This window comes from Pestalotiopsis fici (genome assembly GCF_000516985.1).
Source record: "Pestalotiopsis fici W106-1 unplaced genomic scaffold PFICI_Scf_10, whole genome shotgun sequence".
Taxonomy (NCBI): domain Eukaryota; kingdom Fungi; phylum Ascomycota; class Sordariomycetes; order Amphisphaeriales; family Sporocadaceae; genus Pestalotiopsis; species Pestalotiopsis fici.
This window is the reverse complement of record NW_006917100.1, coordinates 1,064,553-1,089,436: the sequence shown is the minus strand read 5'-3', so window position 1 is coordinate 1,089,436 and position 24,884 is coordinate 1,064,553. Positions and strand designations below refer to the sequence as shown.

The 24,884-nt window shown below is 51.3% G+C and overlaps 6 protein-coding genes across 6 annotated transcripts; 2 read left to right on the top strand and 4 right to left on the bottom strand.

Moving 5' to 3' along the window:
* Positions 1-1,027: 1,027 nt before the first annotated feature.
* On the top strand, positions 1,028-3,339 carry PFICI_12577 (uncharacterized protein; the record flags this gene model as incomplete). The annotated part of the gene is made up of 3 exons (XM_007841158.1): positions 1,028-1,108; positions 1,176-1,232; positions 1,303-3,339. 3 exons carry the CDS (start codon positions 1,028-1,030, stop codon positions 3,337-3,339), a joined length of 2,175 nt encoding a protein of 724 aa, XP_007839349.1.
* A 571-nt stretch (positions 3,340-3,910) lies between these two features.
* On the top strand, positions 3,911-5,923 carry PFICI_12576 (uncharacterized protein; the record flags this gene model as incomplete). Its single annotated transcript, XM_007841157.1, has 1 exon — positions 3,911-5,923. One exon carries the CDS (start codon positions 3,911-3,913, stop codon positions 5,921-5,923), a length of 2,013 nt encoding a protein of 670 aa, XP_007839348.1.
* Positions 5,924-7,057: 1,134 nt separating this feature from the next.
* On the bottom strand, positions 7,058-9,314 carry PFICI_12575 (uncharacterized protein; the record flags this gene model as incomplete). The annotated part of the gene is made up of 2 exons (XM_007841156.1): positions 7,058-9,185; positions 9,259-9,314. The coding sequence occupies 2 exons, from the start codon at positions 9,312-9,314 to the stop codon at positions 7,058-7,060; spliced, it is 2,184 nt and encodes a 727-aa protein (XP_007839347.1).
* Positions 9,315-11,039: 1,725 nt separating this feature from the next.
* On the bottom strand, positions 11,040-11,981 carry PFICI_12574 (uncharacterized protein; the record flags this gene model as incomplete). The annotated part of the gene is made up of 3 exons (XM_007841155.1): positions 11,040-11,054; positions 11,125-11,468; positions 11,522-11,981. 3 exons carry the CDS (start codon positions 11,979-11,981, stop codon positions 11,040-11,042), a joined length of 819 nt encoding a protein of 272 aa, XP_007839346.1.
* A 7,516-nt stretch (positions 11,982-19,497) lies between these two features.
* PFICI_12573 (uncharacterized protein) lies at positions 19,498-20,376 on the bottom strand (the record flags this gene model as incomplete). The annotated part of the gene is made up of 2 exons (XM_007841154.1): positions 19,498-19,806; positions 19,987-20,376. The coding sequence occupies 2 exons, from the start codon at positions 20,374-20,376 to the stop codon at positions 19,498-19,500; spliced, it is 699 nt and encodes a 232-aa protein (XP_007839345.1).
* A 1,481-nt stretch (positions 20,377-21,857) lies between these two features.
* Positions 21,858-23,469, bottom strand: PFICI_12572 (uncharacterized protein; the record flags this gene model as incomplete). The annotated part of the gene is made up of 2 exons (XM_007841153.1): positions 21,858-23,183; positions 23,245-23,469. 2 exons carry the CDS (start codon positions 23,467-23,469, stop codon positions 21,858-21,860), a joined length of 1,551 nt encoding a protein of 516 aa, XP_007839344.1.
* Positions 23,470-24,884: the final 1,415 nt, after the last annotated feature.

The following is a 24,884-nucleotide window of genomic DNA, read 5'->3' as shown; positions in this document are numbered from 1 at the left end:
TAAACATGGCAAAAAGGTTTCATTACATTTCAAGTCCTCCCTAATGTGAAAAAAAAAAAAAAAAGACAGTCATCTTGTTTTTGCTGCCTTGCTTCAAAACTTCGATTATTGGTGGACAGATAAGCAATCAGACAATTGACTGCCCTAATGTTTGCATACCTAGGTAAGTACCTAATCTCTCCCACAGCGGCGCAGAAAACATCGAAGGTAAGCTGGCGCGCCTAAAGACGCCTTATTAGAGACTGGAAATTCCCGAAAGAAGGGTACATTTCGACAAAGCCTACCTTAGAAAAGCCGGTGTGTGGAATTCACTTTTGGAATGCATTAGACCTGCCCGACCGGTGAAGAAATATCGGAACTTTTGGATCTGAACGTCAATGCATCCCCACTGCTAGGGTTTGTTGCATGACTACGAAATACAACCAAATCTATCCCGCGGTTGGAACCTTTCCAACAAGTGAAAAGTTGATGAATGACGAATGCATCGACATCATGGCCCTTCCAAAAACCTATTTGACAACTTCGGCGGTATTAACAGAGTCATATTCGAGAGCAGGCTGTGTTCGGCTTCGAGGCTTCACCATCAGTGTTGTCGTCGTCATCAGGCATATTCTTGCCGCTTATTCATTGTCTCTCGCACATGCATTACAGCCAGGCACGGAAAGCATCTAGATCCATTATTTACCCAGATGGCGGAGGGGTGAACATTGAACATGAGTGAGTGCTTAGGCATTGACAGTGCGCATGCCCCGCGAATTTCAAAATGACGCACGGTTGCTTCTTTTTGTGCCCCGCCAAATGGCCAAAGACCGACGCCGTGATTGCGGGGCCGGAAAAGCTTCACAGCTTCGGTTGACTCACAATTTCTTTGCTGCTCAACACCAAATACCCGACAACAATTCACAAACGGACTGTGTCGGCATAGCGCACAAAAATAATCGCGACTCTCTCAATCAACACCCGTGTCGCTTCCCTTATTTCGTCAGTCACATCTTGTCTTTCTTTCAGCAGCGACTTGCTATACGCCATGTCCAGCAAGGCCCCCAAAGGCAAGAGGGCCGCAAAGGGCGGCGCCGAGGACAAGCGCGAAGATGTCCTCCAGGCTGTGGTGAGCCCAATCCATCCTGTCGCAGACTGGCAGTCGGACAGACAGCTAAATGACTCTCCTACTCTAGCTGATTGCCGACACATTCCAACAACGATTTCAACCGTTTTCGCAGGAAAAGCCAAGAGTAAGAAGAAGCGCGCCATGTATGCTCTCTATTTGCGCCCGAGTCGAGGATTAACGCCATCTTTCAACAGTGCTTGCTACCTCTTGCCAACACGCCCATCATCGAGTACACGCTCGAGTTCCTCGCCATGAACGGCGTGCAGGAAGTCTTTATTTACGCCGGCGCACACCAGGAGCAAATTGAGAACTACATAAGACAATCACGCTGGACTCCCCTGTCCAGAGCCTGCCCCTTCAACCTGGTGGATTTCGTCAAGGTCTCCGACGCCCGATCGATCGGCGACTTTCTTCGTGATCTCGACAACCGCGGTCTCATTGACGGAGACTTTGTTCTGGTCCACGGTGACCTGGTTTCGAATATCTCACTGGACAGCGCATTGGCAGCCCACAGAGCTCGGAAAGAGGCGAACAGAGATTCTATCATGACGCTAGTCCTGCGCGAGGGCGGGCAGTCGGAACACCACACCAAGGTCAATGGCATCACTCCCATTTTTGCTGTCGACCCATCGGCCAAGAGGTGCTTACACTACGAAGAGATGGACCCGTTCCAGGCCGACCACTATGTGACCCTCGATCCCGACCTGCTAAAGACCAAGGAACTCGATATCAGGAGCGACTTGATTGATGCGCAAATCGATATTTGCACGCCAGACGTACTGGCCCAGTGGTCGGAGAGTTTCGACTATGAACTGCCGCGCGCCCACTTTCTTCACGGTGTTTTGAAGGATTACGAGCTCAACGGAAAAATGATCCACACCGAAATCGTCTCCGAGGGCTACAGCGCGAGAGCTAGCAATTTACAAATGTTCGAGGCCGTGAGTAGGGATGTACTGGGCGGCTGGGCATATCCCTTTAGCCCAGACACAAACCTGGTCAAAGGTCAAACATACCAGCAGTGGAACGACAACGTGTTTAGGGAAAACGATGTCCACTTTGGCTCGGATTGCAAGATTCGGAATTCCATGTTTGGTCGGGACACGGACGTTGGATCCGACAGCCACATCACCAATAGCTTTATTGGCAAGAATTGCAGGATCGGCAAGAACGTTCAGATCAAGGACAGTTTCCTCTGGGACGACGTTACCATCGAGGATGGGGCAGTGATCGACCATTCGGTAGTCGCTGAGTTCACACAAGTTGGGAAGCAGGTCCAAATTGGTGCTGGAAGCTTGATCGCATCAGGCGTTCACATTAGCGACAACGCCGTTTTGCCGCCGGCAACTATTCTCTCTCTCGTATCCGCAGAAGGCGTATCAGTCGCACCAGATCTCGAGCTCCTCGGTCCCCAGGGTAAAGGTGCCAGGTTCCATGATCCCGAGTTTGAGGAACTGGACAATGATGACCCGTACCGTCTTCAAATGTCTCTCATTTACTCCCTTGAAGGCTTAGATCTGGACGAGTCGGACGTCTCGACGTTGGCTTCTGAAGATGAGTATGACGAAGACGACGATGATCAATCGGCAGCTGGCGGCAGAGATGAGTCCCGATCCCGTCTCAGCTCATTCGCATCCGATGACTCGTCGGGAGGCGGCACAGCATTCGTCTCGGAAGCCGTGCACGGCCTGCTAGAGGTATTGCGTGGCGAGTCAGGCGGTGACTTTAGCTCAGAGAAGCTAGAGTTCATGTCCTTGCGTCTGGCAAATAATGCTTCAGATGTTGCAGTGCGTCGTGCAATCGCTACCGCCTTTGTGCGCCGAGCCGTGGAACTTTTGAATAGCGAAGGCGGCCAATACAACCACGAAAAGGCGGCCAAGACTGTGCTTACCGAACGCGACGGAGCCAAGGATTTTATTCTCGATGTTGGTGTCGGAGGTGGTTCTGTGGAGGAGCAGATTGAATTCTCGATTGCTGTACAAAAGGCTTGTGTGAGTATCTCGAGGATAATCGAAATACCGAGCGCTGGTACTCTCTGCGCAGCATTCTTCAGGTATCTCTACGAGGAGGAAATTGTGGAGGAAGATGGCATTCTTGGCTGGTGGGCAGATGAGAGATCGACCGAAGGCGAGCCAATGTCGGGTGTTCGTGAGAGATGTCAGCAGTTGGTGAACTGGCTTGAAGAGGCCGAGGAAGAAGACAGCGACGAGGAGGATGAGAGCGATGACGAGTAAACGAGCCGATTATAGAGATGGTATTTTGCGTCGGCGTTCTAAGGCAATGGAAAAGAAGATTTCAGTCACACGGCAGCGAAAGCTCAGGATATTCATTGCGGCAGATCTTGACTTGGCAAGCTCGACGATTTCAGCGATCAAGAACATGTTTTGTTCCCTATTCGCAACAGGTGTAGCCTGTGTACAGGGTCACTATGTTCTAGTGGCAAGTCCAAAAGGGAACGAACTCCGGAGACGGAATAGAGAAGCGTTTCAAGGGACAATTAGTCTATAAAGAGACAAGTTATGTCTATTTTGAGTGATCGATATTTTGGTGCAACTATTTCTCATCTACAGTCTTCTCGCCGCGTAAATGCGCCCACATAACACAAGTCGTTCGTGATCATATGTGGAAGCATTCAGCAGCCAATGACTTTGAAATGGCTGATCAAACAACTCTATCAAGATCAAGATGGCTCGTGTTTCTATCGTTTAAGCGTCTCCGCTTTTTCTTCTTTCTTATCATATCATCTCGTCGAATTTTATCGTCACAGCTTCCAACCGCTTGCATAAAACAAGGGAGCAAGCCTCAATGGCGCTCTCAGGAGAAGAATACACTGTCGCCGGCGCGCGGGTCGAAGAGAACCACCCGGCCTGGCTCACGCTGGACCACTTGGCCCAGGTGATCCAGCGCAACGACGCCGACGGCATCCGCGCCTTTCTCGCCAGGCGCCCGGCGTTGTTGAGTTGGTCCCCGCCGAAATGGCAGCCCGAGTGCGGATGGTCCCCGCTCGCCGACCCGATCGACTACGCCGCGGCCTGCGGCAGCCTGGCTGTGCTGTCCGAGCTGCTGGACCACGAGGTCCGGCGGTCTGGTGGCGACCGGGAGTGGCGCGAAGATGGAACCGATGGGGAGTATCCGCGGACCCAACCGTTTACAAAGATCCATCGATTGCGCGAGGCCTGCAGCTACGGCTTTGTGGACGTGGTCCAGATGTTGCTGGGCCAGACGCATGACCAGGAGGCCGAGGTGGAACGGTGCAATGATCTAGACCCGCCGCTGCTGTTGGTGGCCGCGGGCCTAGGCGAGCCGCTGTGCCGACCGCCGCGGCACGTCTGGAGCAGCAACAGGATGCGTCGGGAGCCGGGCAAAGTGATACGGCTGCTCCTGGACCTGTATGTAGATCCCGAGGCCACACACGCGGCGCGCGAGTGGGAAAACGTTAGCATCGCGGCGCAGGAGGACTATGCCGAGCGGCTGGGCCTGGAGCCGCCGTACGTCCAGGACACGGTCATGACGCTGGTCGTCCCGTGGGCCGACGCCGGGTTGATCTGGAATCTGGTAACGTACCATGGGGTGGACCCATACGTCCGGACGTACCGCGACCTGGACGAGGACGAGGGCTTCGAGGCCGCGCTCGACGTCACGCCACTCCATCTGGCCTGCCGGTATCGAAACGTCGAGGCCGTGCGCGCTCTGGTCAACATGGCTGATGATCCCGATCTGCCGGCTACTGACAGTGAAGATAATTTGCCGATTCACTGGCTACTATCCGAGGCCTTTCAAAAGGTCAAGGTGTCGTGGTTCTCGGATGAGGAGGAGCATAAGCCCGACGACGAAACCCTCTTCGAGCAAACCAAAGCCTGCCTTGAGCTTCTGCTACAAGACGGGAAGCTTCTAGAGAGGAAGAAGACGACATGCGCCGACATGATCAACGCTCCCGACATCCGGGGGAGGACGCCGCTGCACCTCGCCGTGGCCAACAGGAAGCACTACGGCCTCGTGCCCCTTCTCCTCCGACGCGGCGCCAATCCCACGCTGCGGGACCAGAACGGCCGCACGGCGCTGTCCACAACACTGCTCAATGACGACCTCGACTCATCCAAAGACGCGGCGGCGGCCGTTGTGAAGATGCTCTTGGACCACGGCGCCAGCCTGGGAGAGACGGTAGAGACCACGAGCGACTCCTTGCTCCACCTGGCTTGCGCGCGCTGGCAACACCTGGCGGCCGTCGAGCTCCTCGTCGCCTACGGCGTCCCGGTAAATCAGCCTAATCAGCACGGCCAGCTCCCTCTGCACGTGGCGGCTTCGTGTCTCCAACCCCACGAGCTGACTCCCAGACCTTTTACCGTGGCGCGCGAGGCCTTGGCTGCCCAAGACGACATGATGGCGTGCCTCGTAGCGGCAGCCGTCGGAGACCCGGAGAAAGTACTCATGCGCAGCCACAAGGACGCGTCCGGGTCAACGCCGTCTGCGGTGTTGAAAAGGTGCCGGTCCGAGGTCCATGCGTACCTACGGGAGCGCGAGGAGACACTGGCGCTCAAAGAGCTCCTGGCGGCCGAGAAGGCTCAGCACAAGCTCGGCGTAGCCATGATGCCTCATGAGCTGCAGAAGCTGGTAGCTGAGCAGGCCCTGCTGGAGGGAATACCGCGTACGGGTGCCGTCAGCATTGGGAGGGGTCTGGCTTACAGCCTCGCTCGGCCGCAAGACCAGCACTGGGTATTTAGAGATGGTCTTGGAGGAAGGAATCGTTCCAGGGTGCTTATAAATGGTCCCCGGCGTCGGGGATTATCGTTGGAAAGGGGCGGATCTGTCTTCATATGAGAATTCTCAGGCACGTATTGGATTGTTCCATCAATATAGGGCTACTTTATCAACCCATCATGTTATAATTAGGTCATATGTGAAGCCTGTATGGGAACATAACTTGTGGCGTGCAATTGTTTATTCATCTCCGTGGTTGGGCTCAGTATTCAATAATTACCCAGATCTCATGGACGAGTGTCTGAGCAAAGTCTTTATGCAGAGGCTCGTTTTGGAGGGCAGAGGTCTAGGTACATGAAAAATGACACGGTGACCATCGGTAGACATGATAATCACAGACAACACTGCGTGCTGCATTTTCATCATGAGGGTTTAAGAAGCTATAATGATACAGGTATTACTAAATACACTGCGCAGTGCCAAGGCGTGGATTGAAACAAATTCGTCATATTCCAGTCTCGATCCAGATATCAGCCAATCATGCACCATCTTCGAGTCATCACAATTTGAGCAACAATCAACAAACAGTTGAAATATCAAACATAATAAAATGTACCACATTCCCAACCACCCGACCACATCTCCGGACCCCCCACCAGAACCCCATAGTGTTTTTCCCCCGATCAGTCTTTCAACCTCTCGAAGTACTTTACAATGAGGAACATAGGTAGATGACAGGACCCACGCAGTTCGGGCCGGAAACAAAAGGTCAAATTTCTGCTGATCTCCTTGCGAGGAGAAAAGAATGACAGCTCTTACCCTACCCACCCATAGGAACGTGGCTTCTCGCATCGGTCTAAAAAGCGACCATTTATTGGACACGTAGCTCGGAGGCTATGATGAATCTACCGCGTGGATTACAGAGCAGCAAGGAATGATCTCGCCTTGTGCTCCACCTTGCCGCACGGAAATGTCTTCACTGGAACAGAGAAAGGGGGAACGCGGTGTGATATCGGCAAATTTACCACCTAGGACAAGGGGCACGAATTCCGCAGACAAGGAATGGAGTGGAAGCACCGTTCATGACAATCATAAAAGTCTTCAACAAGCATGTCAATCGGTTTCGCATGCTGGAAGGATCCTACAGCTTCCCAATGTTAGCGCGGGTATCATACATTTGCTTCGTTTCTCTTTCTTGTAGTATCAACCTCGCATCGCTCGACGCAGGGGCAATCACAAGGCTTCAAAGTCTTCCTAAACCTCAAAGTTGACCTTTTTCCGACCCCTTCCCCTGTCGTCTTCCATCGAATCGAGAGTTTGCTCGATATCCATCAAGCCCAGCATGTCCGTTTCCAGCTCCTGCTCAAAGTCTCGCTCCTCTTGGTTGTCAACCTCCATGGCATCGGCAGCAGTGTTCAGGTTCTTTGCAAGATCAAAGCCCGAGAACGAAGATGGCGTAAAGTCGGGAGTCTCGGTTGTTGGCAATACCGTATCCGCAGATTGCCCCGTCTGGATAGGAGGTCGTCCGAGAGTGCCTCTTTTCCTGACCGAGAGATTGTACTCCTTGCTCGGAGGCAGTGCTGGTTGCGGGTAAGCAGTGACTGCACCAGTGCTCCTTGCCCCTTGGCTGAGCTTCCTGTGGAAGCTTCCCTTAACGCCTCCAATTCGCGTACCAACAGCAGTCTCGCTTTCGCGCACCACAACAAGTCGACTTTCTCCGGATATGATAACCTCGATCGGAAGACCCTCATTGTTAGAACTTTCGCCAGTATCCGCCTTGGGAATCGCACCCACACCAACACAGCGTTCTCCCATCAAGCCGACAACGAGATCAGTCAGCTTGATCATTCTGGTCGGCTGAGCTCCGCTGAAGAGGTTGACACCACCACCAACACCCTTGCGCAGTTGAGCTTCCCAGAATTTAAGGACTCCGGGTATCACAACAACGTGCTCTGCTCCGCCAATCCACAGCACGGCACTTTCATCAGAAGTTGTAGTAGCCCGCGCAGGAAGCGGCGTCACGAGGATTCCACCCTGTACAGTGGACATGCGCTCAGGTCCTGATACGCTGATTGGTGCTTCGCGACGCGAGTGAGGAGTCATCGGAACGAAATCGCTACTTACGGCCGAAGCCCTCTGGGATCCGAAGCTGCGGAGGGGGCTTGTCCCCTCAATATGGCCTGAAGCGCTGAATGAGGTCAGAGCCGCACCCTTGATGCCTGACCCCGCCTTGCCAAATAGTGCTGGACCATGGGGCGAGACACCGTCAATATCCCAGATACCCCATTGGCCATCCATCAAAAGGACCAGCACAGCTCTGCCATGAGCGATCCACGAGGCGGCTAGTATTGCCTTTCTAGACGCCGTGGGTCGCGCAAATGGCGGGTAGAGTGAAATCAGCCAAGAGCCTTGTGAAGGAAAGGGGCCCTCTGACAGGTCATCTGGGGCCATTGAGGCTTGAGCATAATCATATATCCGGACTGCGTGGGGTGAGGCGTTGCAGAGCAACTGAGTGGAGTGTGTAGGGTTGAAGGCAATTCCCTTGAGAGGGTTGGGTAAAATCTCGGTCTGAAAAGGCTCTATCGGACGATCCTTGGCAGGCTTCTCCAGGGGTACATCCCACAAACGTAACATGCCAGAGCCTTCTGCAGTGTGAGCGGCAACGACCGCGCGTGGAGCTGCTCTTCCAGTCGATCTCGAGCGCTCGTTGGATTTGCTGCGTTCCGACAAAACCTTGGGCTTGATAAGCGTGATCGCCAGACCATCGCTTGGCTTTTGTTGGCCATTGAGCAGCGTCAATGTCTCGCCCCATTTACCATTCCCGGCCTTTGATGCGAGGAGGTTTTCCCTGAGATCATCCCGAGCTTTGCTTCTTGGTGAAGGCGGGGTCAAAGGCAGTGTGATATAATAGACCTCACGACTGGCACATGAGACAACGAAAACAATTTTCTCCTTGAGAATTTCAGCTCCTTCCCATGCAGCATCCTCAGCAGAGCATGGTGTCATGGGCAGAGCCGCGATGCAAGTGACGGAAGTGCCCAAGGACAGGTCCAATGTTTGGGTAATCTGAGATTGAGTACCTTGGTCATCTTCGGCAGCTTCTTCAAACTCTGGCTTGTCGACAAAGGCATTTTGCCCCGATGGTGTGTCGTCCTCATCGGAATCTAGGATCATGACAGCATCAGCCGCAGCCGCAGCATTGCCATTCTGTTTGTTGTGTGCCACGTGTGTTATTTCGCTATAAGTGGACTCCTTGAATCGTTTTCCTCCGCGCCATAAGATCGTTACGCCATCCTCGTGGCCGTAGAGTATGACTGTCGCTCCTTGAGGTGACAACACAGGGTAAGTCTGAACAGCATGTACTCGGCGGTTCAAGTTGTATCTGCCCAGCACGGAGTTAGTCAGAACCCAAAGCCGAATTGCAACATGAAGGAAAGTCCCTCGGTAATACTTACGTGTGCTGTGTATTCTGTGCCGTGCGCCGAACGCGAGGCCCAGCACTGGCAGCCATCGTTAGAGCTGCTGCTCTTGTGTAGTCGAGTCCTCAACAGTAATTCGATGCCACAGCTAGATCATGGGCAGATTGAGGCTGGTGACCGATGATCAAGTTACCGCATCGTCCTTGGGATATGCGTGGGCTGCCGACTGCTTGCAACTCGGGAAGAGTGTTTGGTGATGGTAGTTTTGGCAGGCTGCCAGGTAGCTGCTTTGTACACAAAAAATCCACAAACGCGACGTCGAAGCTCTCTCTGGGCACTGGCGCGCAAGCTACCTCGTATGATCCGTGCGCTAGAAGCAGAAAGACTGGCAGCTGTCAGAACTAGTGGCAGCTGCGCGCTCACTTGTTTGCCTTGCATGTGGTGGCACGTCGGTTGCTTCATATGCCTCAAAAACATGTACAAGCAGAATAATGTCGGAACATTAGACAGTATTCAGGTACAAATGCCGACCTCTGGTTTTTGCGTGCAGACCTGGTTGGCATAAACGCCGCCACTGTCCCTGATTACGATCATCAAGTCTATCCGCTGCGGCACCATCGCTTGCCTCCCATAAAATGGCAGTGGCCGAGTCCGTTTGCTGACATGCACACTACGTGCGACACGGCCTCCAGCGCTAAGTCAGTCGCATAAACGCCCGTTTCAGGGACGGCCGATCTTCACGTCACTGCGCATCGGCAGTCAGGGACCAAATCTGGGGAACTCGGGACCATCACACAACCATTGTGCACAATGGTAACACCCTTCGTTGCAACTAATGTTGTGGTGTGGTGTGGCACGTTGAACAGGACGGCGATCGTATCTCGGTTCCAGCTTGGCGGGTTACAACCAAGAAACTATGTTTGTGGCATTACAAGAAGACCTGGTAGGCATGTACGAACGCATATTGGACACAATTATTACTTGACGAGGCAGACCAAGATGGTAGGGGTCAATCAAGCCGTCGCTATTCTTCACAAGATGCAAGTAGAATACTTACTTGTGAACGCACTCGGAGGGTGCGTAGATTAGTCTCATTCACGTCATCAGTCAGATAAATCGTGGTATACGGCAAGACAAGATCATGAACAAGTCGTCCATTATAGAAGGACTATCTGAATAATATACAGCAGAGTCCCTTCATTTGTTGCCTTTGCCAGTACCACCGTCTATCACTTATAATATCCTTCCGTGGAGTCGAGGGCCTACTCATGCCGCTCATCCACACCTCCTCGGGTATGATATTGAGGAAATACGACCATTTGTTTGGCCCCTTTGGATGGCTTCAATCGCAACTGCAAACATCTTCCCCTGGGGGACCAGGTTTGCAGATCGCTCGCTCGCTCGCTGTTTTAACCACTTCTAACAAGCACCCCTGGACGTCGGCCATTGCGTGTCTCCCGAGGAGACGTGTCGTAGCCATGTCCTTGATTTTCGGCGTTCCGCTTCGGATATTTGGGCCACTGCAGAATCTAGAAAGGAGAGGACAGTGCAGGGGAGAGCCAGCATTATGTAGAGCTGTCGGAAGCCACGCATCCCATGTCGTGACCACCGCAGATACGCTGAAAAATCCCTGCACCAAAGCAAAATAAAACGCCTTAGTATCGTCGGGTATGATCGATCATTTGATGACAAGGGGGTGACCACCATGAACGCCGTCGAGAATGCAAGTGGAACAAGAACTGAAAATAATAAAATTGATACAAGCGAAGTCGTCGTTCGTCGTAATCTGCTGCCTCGATCGTGCCATTGGATGTCAATCATGCATTGGTGACCTGAATATTGTTAGTTCGTGTTGACTCTCATCAGGCCATTCATCAGCTGGCTCAAAACCAGATTACTCACCCTTAGAATCCTACGCGAGTAGTCTGCTTCGTCGGCAATACTGCCACTGCTCATCCTCCTTTGAGCCATAACGGGGTCGAGGCGTTGGTCGGAAATGGACATTCCACCACTGCTTGAAGGGGGCTTTCCTCCAGAGATAAAGGCGTTGACTGCAGCGTTACGGCGGTGTTCCTCCTCAATCTCGCGGTTTCGTCGGCGTCGGGTGATGAAGATCAGAGCGCCAGCAATCGCAGCAACACCAAGTACACCAACTACACTACCCACAGCGATGCCCACAGTCTTTGATGATGAGTTATCAGAGCTGCTTGATGAATCTGATGTCGGGGTCACAGTAATAACGATGCCTGCAATGGTGGTCAGTATGAAAACGGCGAATTCAAGGAGAATGCTGACGTACCCGCACTGGTCATGACTGCCTGGGAAGTAGTAGAGGATGCGGAAGAGGAGGAGCTCGATTCGGTAATGTTGTCCGCACTGGCAACGCTGACCTTTTCACCTGTGTTGTAAACAGTGAAGGCGTTGATTCCACCACAGGCTTCTGTATCAAATCCGGGGCAGGGCTCAGTGCATTCGCTGTCGTCAAGAAGGGTGTTGAGAGGAGGGTACTCGTCACCACAGTAGCAATCCGACGAGTAGGATGCGCCTACAGCTTTGCTCATGCCGCGGCAGGCGGTGCTGCATAGACCTTGGGTGTTGAATTCATTTGTGCTGTTGAAGGTGAGGTTGTCGACATAGCTGTAGCATCCGTGGACGGTATCTGTACCCTTAACTGGGTCTTCGGCTGCTACTTCCTCGGTCGCGCGGACGACATTTGTCAAGGCCAGCAGGCCAGTGAGGGCGAAGAATCTTAAAGACATTTTGTTGTATATTGTGAAAGTGGTGCAAACGATGAAATTGCAAAGAACGAGTGGAATAATTCCGCCGAACCGGTCAACGACTCAAGTGGAATTTAGAAAAAAAACGAGGTCGAAAAGAGAGTATTCGCTCTCCGCTGGGGAGTCTTGATGCTTCAACCTTTCTTGACTGGTGGGAAAGGATTCAAATCTGCATCCGGGGCGTATCGTCGTCGAACGTGTATCGAGATCGAAGCCCTTAAGGTGGTGCAGGTCGTCGTAATTATGAATGAGGCTCGATATTCTTTGACGTCGGGTCTCGTTCTTGGTTAGTCGGAGGATGTGACGTTTGGTCTATTGAGACTCTTTCTGCTTGGCCCCTTTCCAACACTGGCGGTAGAGAATGGAGCAATAAGAACAAAGAGCCGAGGGCGAACAATGTTGTGCTGTAGGTCTGGTGCCCGGGAATCGCCCTTGTTTGCTCTTCCTTGTCCTGTGAGTTTTCGATGGACTGTGCCTTTGGCGTCAATAACAACCACCGTGTGTTTGCCTTCCTGGTCGCGTGTAGTCTGTATGAGTCGACGAGGTTGAGGCGAAGTCTTGTCGAGCGGGCGCCGGTAATGATGTACGACAGCACACGTCTTTTGGAGTTGATTTGTCAAGACTGTAGGTTTTAGTCGAGTACAGTCAGGTGAATAGGGAGGAGGGAATCAAAAGAACGCAGAAAAGAGAGACAGGTCAGATGAAATCAGACGAGGTAGGTAGTGAATGAGTGGATGCCCGAAAAGAGCGAGGGGAGGGGACCTGGGATTGGGGTTGGTTTTGCTTGTCTGTCAGAGATGCAGCGAGGCCCGTGAAGGAAAGTCGGGAGGGAGGGAGAAGAGAGACAAGCAGGCGGACGGACAGGAGATGGATGGGTTGAATGGGTTGGGTTGGATGGGATGGGGTGTGGGTGTGGATGTGGGTGTGGGTGAGCGAACGGGCGAGTGAGGGATTGGATTGCTGCAAGAGGAGCAGGACCAGGAAGAGGAGATGGTCAGACCCGCTTCACTGGTCCGGGCCCCCCAGTTGCTAATCGAATGAGGAACAGGGCTATCCCCCGAGCTGGAGTGGAGCTCTAGCACTTGTTTTTTTTGCACTGCACTGCAGCACATTTTCTGGAGTGGATGGGACGGGGGGGCAATTCGCGTCCTCTACTAGGAGTAGTCTCATCAAGCGGAACTTCCCCCCCTAAGCACCTAAAAGCACTGTTGTTACCAGCCAACTAATAACCATACCACTCGCTTCTTTTGCCATCAACATCGAGCGATTACACAGTAGAAAGAGAAAGAGTGAAAAAAAAAAACAAAAAGCAAAATAGCGCCTAGGGCAATCCAATTCAGGTGCGGGTGGATCGCCTCTGGTCCCGGCAGTGGAGCGATGTGACTGGACAGCGCAGCGCAAGCGATGACCCCTGGGAGATTACACCGGACCAGGATCGTCGCACACATCTCTTTTCTTCCCAAATGCTCGGACACCACAACGGCTTTGTGCGCATACATATTTTATCTCCTGGGGTCGTACTGACCACGGAGACCACATGAGCTGCAATATCAGTGTTCGATGAGTCGGCTACACAGCCTTCAGCACAGTAGTGATGGCCCCAATATCCGCCGCGGATTTGCCTCTGAGCAATCGGTGGGCGGGCAGGGACAGGTCTTATTGCAACGGCAAATCTAGTACCTCGAAGCACGGGGTCAGACCTGCAGGAAAAACAAAACCCTTCCTTCTGACTGTGTCATATTGTCACGACTTCAAGGCTGAACTGCTGTGTATCTTGGTACTACAGAGTACCGCTATCATTAATGCTGCGTTATGTTACCACTTATGCAATATACATACACTACTCTAATCAGGATGAGGAATAGGCTCCCGTCCCTACATAACACTGTCCATGGACAATCGATGCTAATGTAAGGGCTACGTACCACTTTCAGGCACCGTGTCACGCTACGCCCCGATGCTTACAGCTCGTGTTTACTGCTTTCGGTCTCGTCCCTTGCAGTAGTGGACAGCCACTTCTGCCATTTTGGGTCTAGCAAATCCTATCGACACTCCAATGAGAGATTGAACTGCCGCTGGACGCGCTCATCTGGCGCCGTCTTATTGGCAAATGCGCCCTGGGCCATGGAGTGGAAATAGCAGAGGCACATGCACCTCCTGATATTTGCATCATTTCCTCCTTGCACAACCCCGACACAAGTTGAACAAAAAGGCTCGGGGTGATCTCGCCGCGGGATTTAGTCGTCTGCATAACCAGGGCACAAGCCCATGAAGATCGCCCGGGACCACTTGCTTGAATGAGCCAAGGGATATTACGGAGTGCCAGGCCACATGGCCCAAACCGAGTGGATTGCACAATTCCTTTCCTGGGGAGAAATTATTCTTTGACACACCAAAGGTCGGCCTGGGAAAGGTTGCTTGGCCTGTGATATATATATATGTATGTACAGGATAAGAAGCACTGTACTGTATACACCTCGGCATCTGTACTGTCTCGTGAAGAAGAAGGCATCTGCAGATCCCTCGCTCGCTACAAGCCGCTACTACTTAGCTACCTTAATTCTACAGCCAACGAGAGAAGCAAACCCTTCTGTGTATGGCAGCGATCGCTGTTGCGAGTAGACTTGGCTGCTAGGAGACGTGACCAGCCGGATATCGCAGTTTCAATGCCTAGACTGCCCACTCTGGTGCCAAGTTGACTGATCACGACTCTATTTGCTCGGCAGTGCGGCAACTTCACTGTGCACGTCTGATACTCGTGGACGTTCGTATCTGTAGTGGGCTACCTACTGTGTACTATGTAATTAGATACCAGCTTTTTTTTTTTTCAAAGCGGCAGCACCCGCTTGCACAGAATTCTACAATCTCTACATGGTAGACTTTATCAAATCTTGCTCGAGCGTCGCAAGCTGAAGGGAAGGAAGGACTTGCTCATCATCTTTTTTCTTTTTACTTTACAAATGCAATCAATAAGAGAAGCTGTAGTGTACGTATTCAGATGAATCAACTGCCGTGTGTGGTCGTGACTCGTTGTCGTTTGGTATCATCTTGAGACAGCATCTGCTATTTGTGGCATGTCGTACATACTGTGTTAGAAGGGAGGGGAAGAAACATGATCTGGTACTACAGAGAGAGATTGCACAAAACCAACCCAGATTATGACATGTTGCACAAAACACATGAAAAAGAAGTCCGTGGTATTCTTCTTTCCTTGCAAAGAATGTATACGTATTACCTGCCATAATAAAGAAGTCGCACATTGTCGCAACTATTGGGCAGCCCTTTTCAAGTTGTCGTCGGCTTCCTTTCCACAATGGCTGATTATGGAATGGGCTTGCTTTCATGGGCGCCAGACCCTTGGGGCTTTGTTTGATGTTCACACACAATTTCCTCCGGCGGAAGGCCAGTCCGTAGCTGGCAGGCCTAGTAAGCACCGTGATTGACATTGATGAGACCTAGAGTGCACGCACTCAATTGCAGACGCGAGACCAGCTTGCCAAGCCCGTTTTTGAAACAAGAAACAGAGTGCCAAACCCTGCCCATTGCCAGGGGGGGAAGGATGAGCGAGTCTTGTCCAAGAAAGTCCCACCACCAACCCGATTTGGGATTGGACGGCAATCTGGTGTTGTATGGAAAATGTGAATGGCATCAAAAACTGCTTCGTCTCAATCAGTCGATGTTCTTGGTGGATGTGGGAGGTTTGTTTGCTGTATCTTGTCTCTTCTTGTCATCATTCTGTAAACTCCCGTCGGGCCAACAAAGAAACCCCCCCTTAGGTTATACGAGATTATGTTCACCACCATCAGAGATCTCTCCAATACTACACAACCTCCCAAGGATCCTCCATTTTCTTGTAATACTTTTATCTCTTCCATCCTCTTCCCTTGAGGATTATGGCGGCCTCCAGCTCCTCGTATTTTTTTTTCCTGCAGATGAACCAGCGACGCACGTTCTGCAACCGGCGTCTGCGGCGTTGAGAATGGGCCCAAGAAGCATTTTCTTTGCGGATCGCCCGGCTGTGTGACCATAGGACTCTGGTAACTAAAGTACCGGCGTCTGTGACAACCAGCAAAGATAGCATCGAAACGGTTCGAAAATGATCGCAGACTAGTTCCCCAGGTGCCGCGGATCGCCCTGACGACAGCCACTGGCTTAACAGCCTAGGATGCAATCTAGTGTAATATGGTCAACAAGACAGCATCTAGACAAGATACCATTCATGGTCATCATCTCTATCTACACACTGCCTGCATACGACACAATACATTACGGAAGCAGCCATGTGCACCCCCAGGTTGCCAGACTTCCGAGGTCCGTACCGTAGGTTCGGCCACAACCAGGATTTCTCCGCCGGTGGCATTGCGCCGTGAGCGCCGACAAGCACTGAATGCAACGCAAGTCTCGGCATTGAAAGTTGATGTGTTTCTTTTTTCCCCTGTCGACTTGTTTTCGTGTTATTAATTGCCCAGAAAATAAACCTTTCAGCTTTTCTCCCGTTAAGCAGCAGGAAACTGACGTACGCGGAACCACTTGCAAGGCTACATAGAGTTGCACAGCCTCAAGCCGCGTCGTTTATTCTACCCTGGAGTGTCTCGAGTCTCGACTCACTTTGGGGAGAATGGAGGGGAGCTGCATTAATCTAAATAAGCACGCACCCCGTCCGTTTGCTGGCCATATATCCGTCACGGGCTAAACATGTACGTACATACGGTACGATATACACAAAAGACAGGCAAGTTAGAATAAATTTAAACTGGGCCTCGTAATCGGGAATAGTAAAACACGAGCTGGCCAAGAAGTTTTCCAAGACGGATGGCCCCCCATAGGCATTATAATACACAGGGGAGAATTATAAGAAATTTGATGCTCTTTTCCCATGGTTGTTCAAAAGGCATGTGCTCTACGGAATACTGGCAAAGTGAATTTCGCGATACCCAGCTTTTTTGTCGTCGATCATTCAGGCGACTCGTGGGAAGTGGATCGCTGACGACGAAATAATGGATTTGGAACCTCCCCCCAGGTCATTCCCATCTCGCTGTATCCGTAATAAATGGATGCAGCAAAATGCACATTTGCGCGCGCGCTCGTCCGCCCAACGCTAAACTGGTGCACCCGGCGACGGGACACACCACACCCCTTCGAGATCCATTCTGGGGGGAGTGTGGCATAAGGTAGTAAGAGTTGTATTCCCGAAATAAATGTCGTCGTCAAGTCGTCGTCGTTGGTTGAGCCCCCTTCCCCCTTGACCCCAGCATAAGCAAATAATACTAGAGTCGTACGACGAAGACTAGGGAAAATAAGCAGCCAAAATAAAGAAGACGACGACGACGACGATTTGACTAAACGACATGCAAGTTTTGTTCCGATGATCGATCTTTCTCTTTTGCAGACCCTCCCCCCCTCTGAGCCTCTTTTCCCCCCGGTCTATACTCCTTTTGTTTTGTTTCCTTGGCCGATGACCTACGCAAGCAATCTCACGGTCTAGGCCCGAGTCTTTCGGCTAGAAAGGCCCAACGTACATTTCGTGGTAATTAAGATGTTAGTGTAGAAAAGGTCCAACCTAAAATCCTCCGAGGCATGGGCATGCGTCGATTGTTGGCTGCTAAAACAAACAAATCATTACTCTCTTGGTCGATACGGATCATTGAAATCATGATCGGTAGGAATTGGGCATTTGCGGCTCCCAAATCACAGCTCACCCCCCGTAATAACCGCAAGGGACCATGAAATTCGAGATGAGTCTTGATAAAACCAATTCCATGCTGCTCTCCTGTGATTTTCCCATTATGAATGCCATGGCCTTCATTGGATTATGATACAAATTACCGGCATCTCAAGTTTCTTTCGCATTCATCTGTAAATCTTTTGGACGACTGTCAACCAATTCATAACCCACCCGTCAAAGATGACCCCCAGGTCTTGGCAAAAGGGCTGTGGGCTGTCTTGCTATGCACTATGGACGCTACTACGCGGTAGACCCAGCACACCACTCGCTACATTCAGGCACCACCTTGGTATTACTGCAACGACCCTCCTAGGTAAGTAATTAGTGTGTACTCTGTAGTAGCAGCTCCGCCTGCAAGCCAGCAAGCAGCTTCGCAGCCCGCCGCGCCGTTACCCAGGTCGAAATTGCGAGGCGCGAACCAGGAGTAGACGGCGGTCATCGTCTCTTCTCTTTGCTCCTTTTGATCAAGAAATGATCGTGTTTAAGAAGAATCCCTTCCCGACGGACAGTACATTCGACATGTTGACAATTATGAGGGGCTCAAATGATCACGTCTAACCCGGGTTTTTGTCCAACAAGCCGCGAGACCAAATGAGCAAACTGAAGTCTGGGAACATTGTCAAGTTCAAATCAAAAGTTGGACATACAAGTTGACTACGATACCAAAGGGATTCATTCGCAAACGCGGCTTCAAGGGCTGCGTGTGTTTCGGAAATTGTACTACGTATGTCGAAATCGCAACAAGTGGATATAAAAGCCCGTACGCAAAAGATAAAGCGCCCCACGAGTGTCGAAAGAAAAAAGTCAGCGAAGCCTCGTTCGAGCCAGGATTGGGTTGGGGGGGCAGGATCCAGAACGTCTACGACTCTGGTCTTCTGGATCTCTGTCGAGAAAAGAAAATTCGCAGGCATTTCTTTAAGATTCGTTTTGATACATTCACTACCGTACAGTAAACTTTTTTTTCCCCTGTCCCCTCTTGTGCCAATGGAGCTCGTTAGAACACCACACAAAAACTCCACATGGTTCATCAATTGTTCCTAGCCCACTTTGTTCGTTGGATTGCCATGTGGAAGAAGGGGCTGGGCTGGGAAAGGGGGCGAAAAAATAGAAGAAGGGAAAACTTTATTCTCAAAAGATCTCCATTTGTTTATGCTCGGCCTTGTCATAACGTGGTTGATGCCCGTTGTGCCGTCTGTCCACTGATAGGCTGTGTCAGGCTGCTTTTCTCTGTTTTTCTTCTTCTCCCTCTTTCCCGCCTTACCTCGACCTACATGATGGCCTCGCCCATGGATGAAGAAAATAGGGGTCCAGCTGTTGCTTGTCTTTTTTGTTGTAAATGGCCGACGCCGCCCACGGAAGCCTAAGTAGTAGTAAGCATCGCCCGAGATCTTCTCGTTCCCGTGTCTGGGGAATCCCGACTTTGGAAAGCTGGAGCCCATTCATGCAAAGCGCCTGTCATGACCGTTCGTCGTCAAGGTTCATGCCTCTCTCTCTTTCTCTCTCTCTCTCTCAGAACTCCACCCATCCATAGGGCATAGCGGACGAGCCGAGCAGTCAAGCATGAAATATATCCGCCCAGAAATAGTAAACGCATCGATGTATTGCATGGCATTTGCATGCCGATCCCTACTTTTGGCTCAGAGTCAAATCGTATTTGAGTAGCCAAAGTGGCATTAATTAGTCTGTTTTGTTGACGGCCTACAGCCTGTTGGGCAAGGAGGAAGGTTCAAGACGCCGAAAGGATGTAAAAGGACCATCCATCATCCACCCTGCCTACGTATTCTTCACGGGCGCATCGCCTTGCGCGTCTCCACGTCCGTACTTGCGCCGCGGCTCCTTCCCGGCGTCCCGGTCCGCCTCAAAGGCCGCGACCTCCGGGCTGTCCATGTACTTTGCCACATTGTCCGCCTGCCACTTTTTGAATGATGCGCCCAGCCCTTCGTTGGAGTAGTCCTTGTCGTTGGCCTGATCCTTGTGGTACTTGACCCGGATAAAGTCCGAGTCGACCGTCGCCGGGTCCAGCGACAGGCTCACCAGCGCGTTGACCACGGCCGTCTTGGGGATGATCTTGAATGTCCACTCCTGTAGCTGATGTGTTAGGACCCAGTAAATAAGAGAATCGAGACCCCGAGACGAAGAAAATTCTTGCGGCACCAAAACAGTACAACCGGGAAACAAAGAGACGGGCATGACCGCATATGTGTGGGGCAGAATGGGGATGGAGGGTCTTTAGAGACCTAGGATGGCACGACTTGGACTGACCTCTTCATGTCGGAACTGAATCAGGTCACGGTCATTGGTGACAACTTGGTACCCGTGGCTCTTGGCGCCCTTGAACAACTTGGGCAGCGCGAACCATTGACCAGCCATCTTGTACCGGTCATTGGCATAGACAAACTGGTCATTGTATACGCAGTCGGGTGTATAGCGCTTGACTCGCTCGACCGTTGGCTTCATCTCATATAGTGCAATGATGTCGTCGACTAGAGCCTGTCGGGTCGGCGAAAGGGGGAGTGACTTGGACGGGTCCGGCGTATAGTCGCCGGTCGGATGCGTTTGCCGGATCTCAAAGTGTTCGCCGGGTAGCGACGCGTCCGTAGGGAAGTTGATCTTGCCGCTGTCGGCGGTCGAAGTTGCGGTCGTAGTGGTCATTTTGGAGCAGTGTACAAGTGGCTGCAGGCGGGTGACTCTTGTTGCCGCTGGTGCTCGTGCAACTGCTATTGCTATAGACGAATATCTCGACCTTAAGACCTGTGATGGTAATTGCTGTTTCACCCAAAGCAATGTCGATCGCATGGTACTGCAGACGACACCGTATGATGCACCTTTATGACGGCATTCTGATCAATAGGGCAATGGCATTCATCTTATACCAGAGTGTGTACATGATGCCGTTGAATGTCATCGTGATGTGATGTCTCGCGCGTGGGAATCCTCCAAACTCCGTGAGCGAATCATGGTGGCTGTCACTAGGCACATTGTAGTTCATGAGGGCAGATATTGAGCTATGGTGATTCATGGAAGGGGGGCAGATACAAGCTGCGTGCGGAGCGAGACACTTGTCAGACGTCATGTTTAAACCATTTGGGGAACTGCATAGCTCCGTCATTGGCAGCGCCGCCGTGTCGCCATCCGGTGCAGCCTTATGTAAGCCACAAGAATAACCGCCAGAGACAATATTGGTGAACTGTAGGGTGTATCATATGCTCCAAGTTGCATCATGTTTACCATGATGAAATAATACCATTTCTCAGAGCAGTAGTGAAATCATTCTATTTTTCTCTGTTTAAAAATATTGCATAGAGTCAAAAATGGTTCGGGATTGACTATTAAAAAAGCAGACTTCAAGTTGCTGTCGATTTCTTCAATTGTGAGCAGTGAGAAATCCGGATAGACCACTTCGTGCTGATTTTGATATTGTTCCGCACAAGACTGCCCACAATATGATTAATCGGATATTCTCAACGACTATATATCTGGTAAGTATATTGTTACGGGGAAGAAGATACCAACATGACTAGCAAGTTTTGAAGCTGTACGATATTATCTCCATGGGAGCATGAACCAAATTGAAAGTGATCTTGCTTGATTTCCCTCTGAATGCTGTGGATAAGACAAGAATAAATGGGGGTAGAATAATACATGCCAACAACCTCATCCGAAGAAATTGGAAGTTGTCTTGCAACAGTATAAAGATCCAAGCTACTAAATTTGAGAATATACTCACCCATCAACTATATTACTGGCAAACCCTTGTTCCAAATCGAGTGAGAGTTGATACGTCACTCTCCTCCTACTTTTGACTACTGCTTAATATTGTTTGATAGGCTGTTCTGAATTTCGTAGATGATATTTAGGGACAGAAGGTAGCTCTCCCAAAAATGCACACCTCAAGCAACCATTTTTGGGATCGACGATATGTTAAACCCCTTGCATAAGCGCCAGGGGGTCCAGTGGCTAGATGAATAGGTGCAATGATATCATATGCCACAATCATGCTTGAATCTTCATGTTATTGACCCGGTGATAGAAGCAAGGACGATGTATCAGGAAGACATTATACTACTAACGGCAAGCGTTGATGGAGTAATCCATTTATTTACTGTTCATCTGAAAAAAAAAATCAAATACATTTACAAAGGCACATCGAGGTTGATCTCCTCCTGGCGCCTCCTGAATTCCACCTTTCCATCCGTGCTGCAGCCAATGGTGGACTCAAAGACCATCTCCTGGGGACGCGTCTCACCGGGGACCAAGCGCCAGTCGTACTTGAGCAGCATGTGGCAGAGGGCAATCTTGACCTCGTTGGCGGCAAAGAAGCGGCCGGGACAGGCGTGCTGGCCGTGGCCAAAGAGCATGTGCTCCGGGTTCGTCGTGACAAACTGCCAGGCATTCTCGCTGCCGGGCTGCTCGCGCAGCCGGAGGAAGCGCGCCGGGTCAAACTCCTCGGGCGCGGCGTACACCTTGGGGTCCATGAAGTTGGTCATGACGTTGATGCGGCTGCCCCGCGGGAGCACCGTGCCGTCCGACAGCGTGACCTCTTGCTCGACGAAGCGGTTCATCGAGGTCGCAGCCATGGGCCGCACGCGCTGGCTCTCCTTGAGGAAACTGTCCATGAGTCGGAGTTTGTACAGACTCGTCTTGGCCCAGCCGTGCTCGCCCACGACCTCGATAATCTCCCCTCGCAATTTCTCAATGACCTCGGGGTGCTCGCAGAGGTCGAAGACGGCTTGCGTTGTCGTTTCAGTAGTCGTGTGGATCGCGGCGAGAGTGAGTGATAGCTGCGCGCTGACATAGTCGATTCTGCGACCCCGAGAGACTTCGTGAATCCAGCCGATGGCGTCAGCCGTCTTCTTGGGTTTCTCGCCTCGTGCGAGTGCCTCGTCAACGGCCTTGACTCGACGCTCGACCTCTGGGTCAATGATCTTGTGCGCATCTCTGACGGCACGTCGACATGATCGGCATTGTGGGATCAGCCAGTAAGCGAACGGTCGCAGGATGCTGGGGACCAATCTCAGCAGGAATGATGCGGTGAAGCCGTCGACAGTATAGTTCTTGGCAATTTCGAGCCATCTCTCATTGCGTGACAAGTCCTTGCCGAGAAAGACGCGAGAAGACAGACGGGCCACCAGATGGAGAACCGTATCCTTCAGAACCAGAGACTTCCACTCTCCACTTTCGCCGTAAATGTCGTGGAGCGATGCAGTCGTCTCATCGACTAAATCGTCAGTGATCAAACCCAAGGACTGAGTGAGCTTGACCCGAACAGTCTCTTGAATGAGCGTGTCATCTTGCAGCCCTTGGGCAAAGGGTTCAAAACCCGGATAATTGGTAAAGAAATCCTTGGCGAACGCCTTGTTGAAGTTCAGGTGCGGGTTGTTGCGAAGTTCATCGGCGAACCTGTTTGGGAGGACAATCTTGGGACCAGTTCCACTCATGACCTGGAAGGCGCCAGAGTACTGGTAGTTCTTTGTGAGTTTCTCTGATCCGTGACTAGCATCATGTTGCTTTTGTTCATACCTTTTTGACTCCCTCGGCCACGAGTTGTCTTCCGTGGAACAGCCAACTCTTCTTTGGACCCTTTCCTTCCACCGTGGCCAGGGGGAATCCTGCCAGAGGCCTCTCCTGGGATATGTAAGAGTATACTACGCCGATAAGGACCGTGGCGATAATGCCCACAATGGACAGCGGAAGGTCCTCTGGCAGCGCATCGCGCAGGGCGTCTAAGCCGGCAGAGATCGACATGTCGGAACTACTGAATGAGCAAAGCCTGTGTAGGGCTGTGATGATCTTTGTCGTCCGAGGGTAACCAGGACAGCAGTCATCATGTAGGGACGGATTCATAGCAGGTTATATTGTCTTCAGACTAATACGACCCTGGAATTTGCAGGCCTACATGTGGATAAAAGACCGGCCTCCGGCAGACCACCGAGACGGCCTGTGTGTGCTGAGCAAGCTGATCTACCGCTAGGGAACCTTGGAAGATTAGATTCCAGTGTCTAGCGCTTTGGGAATCTCTTCCACCACCACAATTAGCATGATTTAACCATGGCCTAGTATGGGTAAACTACTCCGAATGTGGTGGTGGCCGCCGCTGCTGAGAAAATGAGCGATAATACCTTGGCAGATTTCTTGCTCCATACACTGGGCGATGCATGGACGAATCACGACCCGGCTATAAGGTTACGAATACGATCCTATCTCCATGCGAGCACGATCTTTAACAGAGGGCACGGCCCAACCAGGTAGGTTAGAGCCTGTCAAAGATGCATTAAACGCTTCTCATTTGCTGGGGCCTAGGATGCCACATATCAAACAGACGTTAATTAAAAAGACGGTTAGTGCATCAAAGCGAAAGTGTGCCCCTGAAGGTCAGTAGCAAGCGAATTATGAATCCGCAAGAAAATACTCAGACATTTTCGGCATAGGCATCCAATAGGATTTGCATCATTACCCAGCTGCAGCATCTAGTAGACAAGTAGCGGAGGCCAAGAATCGAGATCATTCAGCCGCCGGAGTCTTGTCCATAACCTGCTGTGCCACTTTGATAACCGTCCTTTTGTCACCAATTGAAACACACTGGCGCGACTATACGCCAAAAGCTTACTGACGGCCAACCAGACTATGTAAACAAAATGGCGATCTGGATGATTCGAAGGGTCAACTCAAATCTTCCCTCCCCTTTTCCCTTTGGTGGATTGTTTTCTTCATCTTTTTCTCATCTCTTTTTCTGGTTGCATTAGTCGTGGAATGGTTCACTGCCACGAGCTGCCGAATACGTCACGTCTCGCATTCGTGGTTGCAGACGGCGCGATCCTGTGCCCAGCCGTATTCGTAATCGCTCGGTATTGATGCATCCGATTAAACTGCACAAACATGATACGTTGCAACATGCGGCCGGCAGACCACGTCAACATGCCTTATAAGGAGACATATAACGGAACGTATATGCAATCCGAGAGACCGAAACTACGTGCCCGAATGTCCTCATATTCTTGACAGGCACCAATGTCATCACCATGATCTGCCATGTCCTTGAAGATCTTGACCACGATCGAGGTTGATACTCCTTGCGCCAAGAACGACACGGTATATTCATGCATTATAATGGAAATACAGCGACATGCTGCAAATTCTATCCGACAAGTAATACGAACGCC